This window comes from Talpa europaea, assembly GCF_964194135.1.
Source record: "Talpa europaea genome assembly, chromosome: X".
NCBI classification, from domain to species: Eukaryota; Metazoa; Chordata; class Mammalia; order Eulipotyphla; family Talpidae; genus Talpa; species Talpa europaea.
The window spans coordinates 94,431,345-94,443,502 of NC_140081.1; the positions used below are offsets into that span (position 1 = coordinate 94,431,345).

Below are 12,158 nucleotides of genomic sequence, written 5' to 3' on the forward strand. Positions count from 1 at the left end.
CCCAGAGGAATCCTTTTACTCAGAATATCGCTGCATAAATCCAGCTTCACCTGGGGGAGGGGCGCAGTGAGTGTTCCCTCAACCGAATCAGAAAACAGGGCAGATACAAATTAAAGCAGCAGTGAAATAATATTTTTACCCTAATTTTGACCAAATTTTTTTAAATGACCAAATATTTGTGAGCGTGAAGGAGTGCCACAAACAATAATTTTTGAGCATACAAATGGTACAGCATTTTTGGAATAAAATTTCAGCAACACTTATAAAAATTTTCAATATTCACACCCTTTCTCCACTTTAATCCAATAACCAAGTTAATATGTTAGTTGTGGTTACCTCTGAGTAGGAGCTGAAACTTTGGAGGAAATTTAATAAGAGGGAAATTACTTAGGTTTTTAAATAAGTTTTTTCGGCAATAAGAATATATGTGCTGTGCACACTATCCCTGTCACTCAAGTAGTTAAATATGCTTGAACAACCCAGTTGTTGTAAGTCGAGCTGATGTAACAGATAAAAACTGAAATTTAAATGTCAACGTACATTTTGTGTGGGGGGTGTAATTCTGACGCAGCTGGGCAGGGAATCTCGGTCATCAAGTGACCCAGTTGTCCCATCTCAACCCGGGTTGCCATGTTTGCTGGTAACTCAAGGACCAGAACGCAGAAGAGGCATACAGCCTCTCAAATGCTGGATCTGACAGACAAGTGTGTGCTTCTGCCCATGTCTCGGTGACAAGGGGTCGTCACACGACCTTTCCTAATTGCCGGGGGGGTGACATGTAGTCTTTCCACGTGCCCACAAAAGGGGAGAAATACAAGACACGTGTCAGAGCATGAGCTCTCTCCCATATACTCAAGATAGTAGCGCGCCACAAGAAGCAATTACAAATTGTTAGGACAACAACCTTCCTTTCCTGGAGGAATTTCAGAGAGGGCCAAATCTGCCTTCTATTCTCCAACTTTCTTCTGATTCAGACACCTACTATGTGATAGGTGCTTTCAAACACACAATCACATGTAATTTTCAAGGGATCCTCTAAGATACCCCAGCAGAGGCTTTCCACCTTCACTCAGTAGCCTGCTCTGCACTTCCCTTTGAGAGCACCTGCGTGAGCCTGTGAGCTGCCCATGTGACTGAACGCACCTGCATGTGACGTACAGGTGTTGTTAGGCATGCTCAGGATGGTCATTTTTGCTATGGGGTAGGTACATAGACAGAAAACAGTAAAATGCTGGGTAATTCTTTTTTTAATTAGAGTGAACACCATCTACCAAGAAACCATTTTCACCTCATGGGCGATGCATGTTTGGGGGAATACAGCCTCTGGAGATGTTTGCTGTCTGGTAATGTCCCTGGTCATTCCTCATCTATCACTTAGGAGGAGGACATAGACCTTGACTACTCACGGTAAGCTCATCCATAACACGCAGAAAATTCTCCCTCTGACAGGCTGGAGACTTAGTGGGGAGGTGGGGCGCATTCCCTCGCTGGATGCATGTCCCAGAACTGGAGGCCAGGACCAGCTCCCTCACTCCCAGCTGCTCTTCCACCCAAACCACCACTTTCCTTCACCCCCACCCCCTCTGAGCACTGCTTCGCCTTAGCTAAATCACAGGCCGGGGACCCACTCAACACGCGCTGCTGTGGCGTCAGCTCCGGCTCCCCCAGGCCCGGGGAAGGGTGCGTGGCTGTGACTTCTGGGCCTCCCTCATGGCGATTCCCCCTGTTTCTCAGGAAGCCCGGGCAGGGGACGGGTCACAGCCCCGGGCTCCTGGGCTGTGCAGCGCCTCTGGACCAGGGTGCGGGGCCCGGTCACGGCCCGCCCCGCCTGCAGATGCCCCCGCCACCCTAAAGCAGCTGCCCGAGATTTTCTGTGGAGGTTTTGCTCCATCTCTAAGACACGGCATCTGAGGGCCTCCCCCTCCCCCCACATGGCGGCAGTCACCCCACATGAGGGCAGTCACCGGCCAGAGGGACTGCAGGCCCCAAGGCCCCAAGCTGCCCCGGGAGGGGCCTTTACCCTGACTTCTCTCCCCCGGGGCCCCGCCCCTGCCCTCCTGACTGTCTCTCTTTTTAAAGATTTATTTATTTATTTTAAAAGATTTATTTATTTATTTATCTATTTATTTATTTATTTATACAAGCACTGGGTACAGTCAGAAGAATGGGAGGGTGAGAGAATTCACCAGAGCCAGAGCAGGGAACAGAACAGGCAGACTGACGAAATACACTGAGGGGAGCAGTGGGCACGGCAGGAGAGGTCTGTCGCGTCATGTGGGACCCTCGCCGGTGGCCAGCACTCAACCACTGCGCCACCAGGGGAGGCCCTGACTCTATGTCTTGGGGGACATCTCACCATCTTGCTCCTATGTCTGTGGCTCCCACACCTGCCCTCTGTGGGGTGGGGTGCATTTGCTGTCCTTGTGTCGCCCTGGGACCTTCCACGTTCCTAGTGCTTCCAAGGAGCAGAGGCTCGGGGCTGGCATGGGCAGGGCTGGCCACAAGCAGGGGCTTCTTTTTTTTTTTTTTTGTATAGAGGCATGCTTTATTTATTTGTTTGCTGGTCTGTTTGTTTGTTTTGTTTATACATGCACTGGGTACAGTCAGAAGCGCGGGAGGGTGAGAGAATTCACCAGAGCCAGAGCGGGGAGCAGAGCAGGCAGAAGGGCCGAAGGACACTGCTGAGGGGAGCAGCGGGCGGCAGGAGAGGTCTGCGCGCCATGTGGGACCCTCCTCCGGTGGCCGGGGAGCAGCCGGGGATCGAACCGGCGCCGCAGAGGCCGCGGGCAGCTTCGCAACCCAGCGCTCAACCGCTGCGCCACCGGGGAGGCCCAAGCAGGGGCTTCTTTACCACGTTCATCTCTCCCTCTTGAATGACCCGAGCAAAGCACAGACACATGTGCTCTTTACTTTTACAGAACAACATAAAGGAAAGAGACCAAGAACTAACTCTCTTCTGTTTTATTTCTCTATTTCTACACCCCATCCATGACAGCTAGATCGTCCACATCTCCAGGAAATTACTATTCCAATGCCTTGTTATTTTGTCACAGATAAAATGGAAGGTTTCCCGATTTGTTTTACAAAACAGCGAAACTCTGAAACTCTATTAGCAGCAACAAACGTGTGACCAATATCACTCATAAATGCAGGTTCGGGAGCCAGTCAGCTTTCTAGCTAAAGTAACATTTTAAAATACAAAACAAAATAACCTCAAGATAAATTTCTTAGTCACCCCTATGGAACAGGAACCCCAAGATGCTTCCCCATGGCTCAGCCTCGCTGACCCTCTGTGCCGAGTTGGGCCACACCATGGAGGACCTGCTCCCCACTCACTCGGGCCAGAAGCCGCTGGCCCCGGCACTGGGACTGGCGCCAGCACTGGAACTGGCCCCGGCACTGGAACTGGCCCTGGCAATGGAACTGGCGCTAGCACTGGAACTCACGCCAAAACTGGGACTGGTGCCAGCACTGGAACTGACACTGGAACTCACAACAACACTGGAGCTGGCCTCAGCACTGGATATGGTGCCAGTGCTGGAACTCGCCCTTGCACTGGAACTGGCCATGGCACTGGGACTGGCCCTGGCACTGGGAATGGCCTCAGCACTGGAACTCACGCCAGCACTGGAACTGGCCCCAGCACTGGAAATGGCGCCAGCACTGGAACTCACCCCAGCACTGGAACTGGCGCCGGCACTGGGACTGGTCCCAGCACTGCAAATGGCCCCGGCACTGGAACTCACGCCAACACTGGGACTGGTGCCACCACTGGAACTGGCTCCTGCACTGGAACTCACGCCAACACTGGAACTGGCCCCAGCACTGGATATGGCGCCAGCACTGGATATGGCGCCAGCACTGGAACTCACCCTAGCACTGGAACTGGCCCCAACACTGGGACTGGCACCGGCACTGGGACTGGCCCCGGCACTGGGACTGGCCCTGGCACTGAGACTGACCCCGGCACTGGAACTGACGCCGGCACTGGGACTGGTGCCGGGACTGGCCCGGGCACTGGCAATGGCCCCAGCACTGGAACTAACGCCAACACTGGAACTGGCCCCGGCACTGGAACTCACCCTGGCACTGGGACTGGTGCTGGCACTGGGACTGGCACTGGGACTTGCCCCGACACTAGAACTGGTCCCGGCACTGGAAATGACACTGGCACTGGAACTCGCCCTAGCACTGGAACTCACGCCAGCCATGCCAGCGGGGTCATCTGGGGAGCTGGTGATGCTGGTCTGAGCTCGCACTACCTGACCTCTCAAAGCCTCCTCGTACCACAGTGGGAAGGATATGGGGTCACTCCCATCGACTCTGGCTAAAAACTCTAAGACTTTCATCTTGGTGGTCTCCGTGTGAGCCCTGGGGCCCCACAGGAACTCGTAGCGGGCGGGATCACTGCCGGGCACCTGCCGGTACTCCAGGTACCGCTCCTGCACCCACACTTCGGTGAGGAGCTCCCTGGGTTCCCCAAAGATGAAGTGCTCCACCCCGGCAAACACCCCCATCACCTCCAGGGCTCCCCAGATCTCCTCCTCAGGGGCACTGTTGCCTTTGATGAAGATTATGCTCAAAATAAGAACCAGGATGCCCGTCTTGGGCACGTTCTGCCCAACACACAGCATCGCGTCATAGCTGAGGCCGAGGGTGTTGACCAGGACGTAGGAGTGGTCTTGGGGGTCCACTTCCTTTACGTCAAGGCCGAAGACCAGCTGCATGCACTCGCAGGCGTGGCTGAAGATGTCAGGGAAGTGCTCCTCGTCGCCGCCGAGGATTTCCCTCAGCATCTCGGCCTGGCTGGTCGGCTCCTGGGTGCGAAACTTGAGGAGCAGGAACTGCACCAGGTCAGCCACCTTCTCATCATCAACCGCATCCTTGGAAGTGGCCGCAGCGGCCTGCATGGCCTGCGCCGAGGTGCTGGGACGCTCCTCCCCTTGGCCGGCGGCGCTCACCTCCTGGGCTGGGCTCTCCAGAGCAGAGGCCGCGGCGGCAGTGGCGGGGCAGGCGCCACGAGGGCTCTGGGACGGACTGGGTGTCCCAGGAGCACTCATCTCCTCCGGGGTGCTAGAGAAGAGAGGGTAGCACGAGGAAGAGGAGGAGGACGGGAACGAGGAGGAGCAGGTGGAGGAGGAGGACGCTTCCTCCTCCTCGGCCTCGGGAGCCTGTACACCCCCTAGGCCTTGGGCCTGGCTCTGGGACTGCTCTTCCTCAAGCAGGTAGCGCCGTCGCTTCGAAGGTCGAGGCATGACGACGCGTGTGGCCTCGGAGCAGCCGGCAGGCGTGCGGACCGACGGGTCCCACGGGCCTGGGGGAGAGAGGACACGAGCAGCCCCAGCTGAGAAGCGCTCCCTTGGCGGTCCCGAAAGGCGACTTAACGGCCTCCTGTTAGGGGTGCCCTTGGGCCTCACAGGGCGATGCCCTACTCAACAGCCCAAAGCTTCTCAGAAGTGAGGATGAGAGATGGCGCCTCCTCAGGGTGGGGCGGGGAGTGGCTGGACATGTGGGGTCCTCTTTGTTCTGAGCAGGGGGCACTCACAGATCTACATTTTGGGTGGGCACCTCACCTTGACGCCGGTGGTGTCTGGGCTTCACCTGCTGTCACCTGAGCTGCGTGCCTCAGACCACGACCTTCACCTCCAGGGTCCTGGAGCCCCTGGGAGAAGAAAGGAAGAGGCACCTCGGGATGTAGGCAGCAAGCACATGTCTGGGCCTCCAGAGGTGACAGGAGGGATGGGCCAGGCTCTGCGAGGTCCCCCTGTTCTGGGGCGGGTGCTGCTCTCTGTGCTCACTCAGGGTTCTCACCTTTCCCCTGGCAGGGCCTGGGCCCCAGCCCTCCGCTGGCCTGACGCAACACTCTCAGATCAAGACTGCACAGCCTGAGACTAGACGGCAGGAGGTGAGGGGGCCCCACATCTGGTCACACCTGCCCAGGGCGTCCCAGAGGGGACAGCAAGATGCGGCTGAACTCTGGGAGGTCACGTGTCCTGGAATGGTTGCATCCCCTTGGTCCCACCTTTGCCACCTGAGAGGGTCAAAAATAATTCCCTCTGGCGAGCTGGGGCCACCTTCGTTGACATGAAAATCTAAGCGTCATGAACCACCAGTGGAGGAAGGAGGGTGCGCGCTGCCACCGTGTTCCGCGTCCTCTCGTGGCTGACCGAGGTGGCAAAGCGGAGCTGGGATTCAGCCTGCGGCTGCTCTGTCGGGAGGAGTCCCCTCCGTCCATACCCCGAGTCCCGAGACTCCCCCTCTGCGCCCTGAGCTGCCTCTCTTGGGCCAGTGCCCGCCCTCCCGCCCTGCCCCCCAGAAAGCTCAAATGGAAACGCCCTCAACACAGCAGGCGGCCATGCCTTGGAGCCTCACAGGGCTGACAAGGGCCCAGAAGGTTTATTTCCTCTGGGGTGGGTGGGGGTTGAGTCTACCTGGGGGGGGGGGGCTCACCTTGGTGCCTGGCAAGGCCCACAACCCTCGCTGGGCTGACCTGAGTCGGCCCTCTCAGACTTGATTTCCCTGACACCCCCCAGGAAATGAAGGGGTGCCTCGGACTGAAAGTCCTTCCTGGGGTCTCTGCCAGAGAGGCAGGAGCGGATTTCGGTGGTCCCCCTCTGTGTTCTGGGGTGGGGATACCTTTAAGCCTCTCTCGGGGTCCTCACCCGGGTTTCGGGCAAGATCTTGGACTCCACCCTCTGTTCGGCTAATGCTGCCCCTCAGACCCGGCTCCTGGCCCCCGAGGCCCCTGAGACAGAAGCGAGGGTTACCGCAGGCCACACAAGCACAGGGGCTCCCAAAGCAGATGGCATGGGCGGGGGGAGGACGGCTGGCTGCGTTCTGGAGGTCAGGGTCACCCCGGCCGCCCTCAGATTCTCGCGGTAACAGGTGGCAAGGTCTGGGGAGCCCGCGCCCCCTCGCTGAGCCATCCGAGGCTCTCGCCTCCTGAGACACCCCTCCCGGCCTAACGGAGGGCGCCTTCTGGGCAGCGCAGCCTGGCGCCTCCGAGCTCAGGCGGAAGTGGGGCGTTTCTGTGAGGCGCTTCTTCTGAAGCAGAAGCCCCCCGAATTCCTCCCTCATGGGCCACTCCCTGACTCCCGAGTGTCCTCCCTCCGCTGAGTGTCCTCTGCCGGCCTCACTCCGTGTCCGTCGGAGTAAAACCCCACCGCCTTCGGCCTCCCGAGCGCAAAGGCGAGGAGCCCCCCTCGGGGAGCTACGTCGGACGGGCTTCTGAGGGGCCTCCTCTGTTCTGGGGCTCAGGAGCCCCTCCGTCCCGGCCGGGGCGCCTTTCTTACCTTCAGGCCGGGCAGGCCCCGGACTCCGCCCCCCGTGGGCCGGAGAGGGGGAGCCGCCAGCCAGCCACGTTGCACCCCCGGGCCCGGCGGGCGGAAGTGAGGGAAGGCGACATCCGGCCGCGCCGCGCGGGGCTTCCCGGCCCGGACGGCAGGGGCGGCGCGGGGCCTGGCGCGGGGCCTGCGTCCTGGAGGCTCGGTGGCCCTCGGGCCTCCCCTTGCGCGCTGGCGGGCCTGGGCGCCCCTCTGCCGTGTGACGGCAGCTCCCAGCCCAGGCCGTCCCGTCCTGGGGGCCCCCGCCCCCCACGGCTGCGGCCATGGCTCCGGCCGCGTCTTCCCGGGACCCTCCAGAGTGACCGAGGGGGCGGCGGGCGGGGGGCTCAGGACCCTCTGTTCTGAGGCCCAGGGTCCCGCCTGCGCCGGCACAGGCTCCTTCCCTCGACTCCCGAGGTCCCCGGGATGCCTTTCCCCGCTGAGGGAGCAGAAGATGCACCCCGCTACCCCAGCCCCCCCAGCCCCGAGGCCTAGGCCCGACTGGGCAGAAAACCCCAGGCAGAAACAGGGCGCTCGGCTGATGCGCTCTCAGGGTCTCCCGGGCCAGAAGCAGGGCCGGAGCTGGGCCCTTGGGGTGTGCTGGGGCCCGCGCCCCCCTTGGCCCTCACTCGGGGCCCCCTCCCTTGGCTGCGGCCCTTGAGTAAGCCTTAGCCCGGCAGGCTGCCTCCCGCCCAGCCCCGCGCACTCACCCGGGCGGGGAAGGACTGGGGCCCCGGACTGAGTCGGAGCTGCCACGCGGGCCGGCCGCGACCAGAGGGCAGAGGAGCGGCAGCCGTTGGAGGCGGCGCTTCCCGTCGCCAAGGCCTTGGAAACATTGTTCCAAAAGAGCGCGGCATCGGGGGAGGCCCTGCTGTTTCGAGGTGCTCTGACACTGCGGCCCGGAGAGCGGCGCTTGCTCTCTCAACCCGCACGCTAGTAAGAAACGACATTTCACATCTCTACTAAGTGTGCTGTTGTGTGTGTGTCCATGAAGGGAATACGTACCCGTACACTTACTATGCGTGGGTCACCCTGATATTTCCACACCATTTTCCATTTTTTTAATCTTCTTTTCAAATACTTTGAAAGGTCAGCTCTCGGGCACCTGCCCAAATTTCAGAAATAAAAGAATGCCAACGAGTCACTGAAACACTAAATTAGTAAAAGAGCTTATTGTGCACACACCGACAAGACAGATTATTTACGAACCAGGAGCACTTGCACCGAACCTGGAATGAGGTTCGGGGTACGTTGATATTAAGCAGCTTCTGGTGAGAAGACAGTGACTATTTCTTCTTCGTAGTGATTGGTTATCAGACTTCTCTTATATTATAGAAAATTGGTTATGGTTACCTCATATCAATTTTGGTAAACAGTTTAAGTTTTGCTTATGATTTCCAGAGGCAAGAAATGACCCAGGTCAAGACAGTCTTGCAAAATAAGCTAAATTAAGCTTTGCTTGTCTGGCTGAACTGGTTTAGTCTGCTCAGGGAATGTTCAAGGCTGATCTTTTGGTTTCGATTTTAAAAATTCTCACCTTTCAGCCATATGCTGAGGCTGAGACTATGACCAGGTGGTGCAGCATTGTAGGATCAGGAATGACCACTGAGCAGGCTTCCTATGATCCAGCAGACCGGGTAAAGGAGGAGTCAGAGTCCTTAGTGGCTTTTTGCAGGTCTTTTTATTGGGATTTACCCGGTACACAGCAGGTAAGGGTGCCGGGGGGCCGGGAGGCTGGCAGGCCTCCCAGCCCCCAGCAAGTCTTCACTCTATCTGGGCTCTCCGGCCTTCTCTCAGCTTCTGCTTCTCTTGCTTCTCTCTCGGCTTCTGCTGGCGTCCCCGTGACGCCCCCCTTAAAAGCCAGTCTTAGCCCAGGTGAATCCCATCTACCTATGCCCACACCCTAGTCCAGGTGCCGCCATCAGGCATGCATTCAGGACCGCCAGGATCCACCATCTATCCTGATGGCGGGAGGGCAGAAAAGCCTGGCATTTTTCCTTACCCTACAAGCATTCATTCTTGGCTGCAGGTTAATGGTCACGTCAAGGAATCAATCCGACAGTTCCTCTCCCTGAGTCATCAGCCGGAAGGGCCAGGCAGTGCCATTGTCATTTCTATGGTTATTGTTGATTCCATGCAGCCATCAGGTCCTGATGGACGCCACTTGGTGTGAGTGACTGCCTACAATGGCTGGAAGTCCTTAGGAAGAGAGAACACATCACAGAGCTTCAGATGATGACTAGAAGACGAACACTAGTTGGGGACTGAAAAATGTCTTGAAGCTGAGCTTCCCAAGAGCCATGATTTAACTGATGAAATAGCTCATTTGAGCTATAATCAGATTCAGCTTTTACCTTCCTAAGTTATTTTTTGTATTGGATAATGTATAATTGAAGTTTGAAAACAGTTCTTTTCTGAGTTATTTACATAGGCACCACACATTGTGTTATTAATCACATATCCCCATGATTACTCGGAACAGGATGAACGTTGAGGATGTTTTATTTCTGGAGGAGGTGAGTTTCCACCTAATTTAGGCCTTTTTATGTTGTGAGCAATCATGTAACTTAACAAGAGGTATTTCTGTGGGAACAAAAGGAAATCAAAGGCTAGTAGTTTGACAGATTATAAATTCAGTTTTTACATTCAGCTGAATGGAGAGCAGCCATTCAGGAAGAGTTCTAGATTTGAGTTTGAAGCATCTCCAGATGGTGGGTGAGGATGGCAGTTACAGTCTGATGGGTTTTCCTGGGTTGCAGTTTGACTGTCTTGATGTCAGCAGGTGTTCTTTGAACTTCCTGAGTGGCCCACGAAGCAGCAGCTGTGTATACACGACGTGCGGTGACGTCTCTGAAATTTACAGGTAGATTAAACCCCAAAGACAACAGGATCAGGAAGAGAGAAAAAGATAAATGTTTTTTCAATTTTTGTTTACCAGAGTACACCTTACCAAGTTATTATAAATTATAGAAAGCTGAAAAGAGAGGAGAAAAAAGGTCCTTTAAATTTGGAAAACAAAACATTAACAGTAGTATTTACAATGAAGTCATAAATTATTTTCTTCATTAGTTCATTGAACCCCCTGTAATTAATCCTTGTTTTGCTTCATCTTGGGCGAGCAGCTTTATGAATTAGTTTTCCTTTAAAGTTTTAGAAATTCTTAACCCAGTTCAGTGTTATAGTCTTAAAGTTATCAAATATATTTGTCAAAATCTTTCCCAGGAATCTATTTGAAGATGAAGTACTTTTCAGAAACACTTTTGCAAAAGCATCACAGTAAAATAATAACTGTAAATGACAAGAGACTTAAAAATGGCCATGGTTAAAGATCCGGCAAGTTTACCATAATGCAAGTGATAAAGAAATTTGGTTATTTCTGTGCATACATTTTAAAACAACTAGAATTATGACTAATAATGATACGAAAACATATCAGATTTTTGGGAACTTCACAAAATTTTTGGAACACATTAACATTTTATAAAAATAGAGCCTAAAGAAAGTTTAGCATCTGTTCTTACTTTAACAGTGCTTTCCATATAATGTAATATATCAAATATGCCTGATAAGTTTAACGGCTCTATTTTATAAGGAGAACAAATCTTTTGAGACATTCAGGGACCCTCTGGAAAACTCCCAAAGTTAGTTCAGATGTCAGAAAACAAAACTTCATTCAAAATTCAATTTGGGGGAAGTTTGTCCAAAATATCAAAAGGTTTAAACCACTTGTTGAAATAGGACACAGTTCACTGTGAAATCCTTCTTAGTTATCCATTCAGCCATAAATTAAAAGAAATGCATTTTAAAACCATAAATTAAAAGGTTTTGTTATAGAGCAGCCCCGATATTAAACAGGTTCCTGGCTGTGGGTCCTCACCCGCGCGCTTTAAAGGGACTTATGAATACTCTACTACAGACACATGCAAAAGGGTTAATAAAAGGTTTATTTACAAGAGGAAAGGAAATAAGGAAAATGTACAACTCAGGGAGAAAATAGGGAAATAAAGTCTTTAATGCGTCCTACCCGATCCGACGACCTGGAAACCCAAAGTCACTCTCAGAGCTGGCCTGACGCTCCGAGCTGGCCGAGAGCCCAAAAATGGAGAGCGCCCCAAAGCCCATGTGTCTGCCTTTTGTATCCACCTGGCTGCTTAACCCCACCCTCAGGTCCCAGCCACCTTCCCTTTGGTGGGGATGGGATTTGGAGTTCCCAGTGTCTTTGGCTTTGACCTGGGGTGGGGGTGGAGTCCACAAAGCCTATATGGAATTTGCTTTGGGACATCCTTTTCCCCCTAACAATTCCCCCCTTTCACTTGTTGCCACCATTTCCATGGTGATGAAGATCGAATATATGGAGGTTGGGATGCAGTCTCAGATGAACATTTTGTCAGGTTCCAGTGTGAAAGAAAAACAGTCTCTCCAGGTATTTGTCCATTGTGGAAAGCAAAAAGTCCTCCACTCCAGGAAAAATAGTTCATCAGTTTAAGCCAAAAAAAAAAAAAATCTGGAGACGTTAGCTAAAACAAGACAACAGATATATAAAAATTACAGGAAAAAAATCTTAAAATGGTTCAACTGATGTAAAAAAAAACCACAAATTTTCTCAACCTTGATCCCAAACTTTTAATAGCAAAGCAAAAGTTTGCAAACTAAATCTACTTTTAAACCATTTTTCCTATTTTTGCATAAAATCACAGGGTAGAAATAATTAACAGCAATTTGTTTAGCTGGCTTTGTTGAAATATTCCATACAGGATCAGAGCGAACCGGTGGCATCCAGTCGATGTATGCTTCAGGTATAAAGTTGGTCTCATCAGACTCCACCTGGGCTTTCCT

General features: G+C 53.7%; 1 protein-coding gene across 1 annotated transcript; it reads right to left on the minus strand.

The window, feature by feature from the left end:
- Positions 1 to 3,273: 3,273 nt before the first annotated feature.
- Positions 3,274 to 5,255, minus strand: LOC311187729 (melanoma-associated antigen 10-like; the record flags this gene model as incomplete). Its single annotated transcript, XM_084259053.1, has 2 exons — positions 3,274 to 3,411; positions 3,873 to 5,255. 2 exons carry the CDS (start codon positions 5,253 to 5,255, stop codon positions 3,274 to 3,276), a joined length of 1,521 nt encoding a protein of 506 aa, XP_084115179.1.
- Positions 5,256 to 12,158: the final 6,903 nt, after the last annotated feature.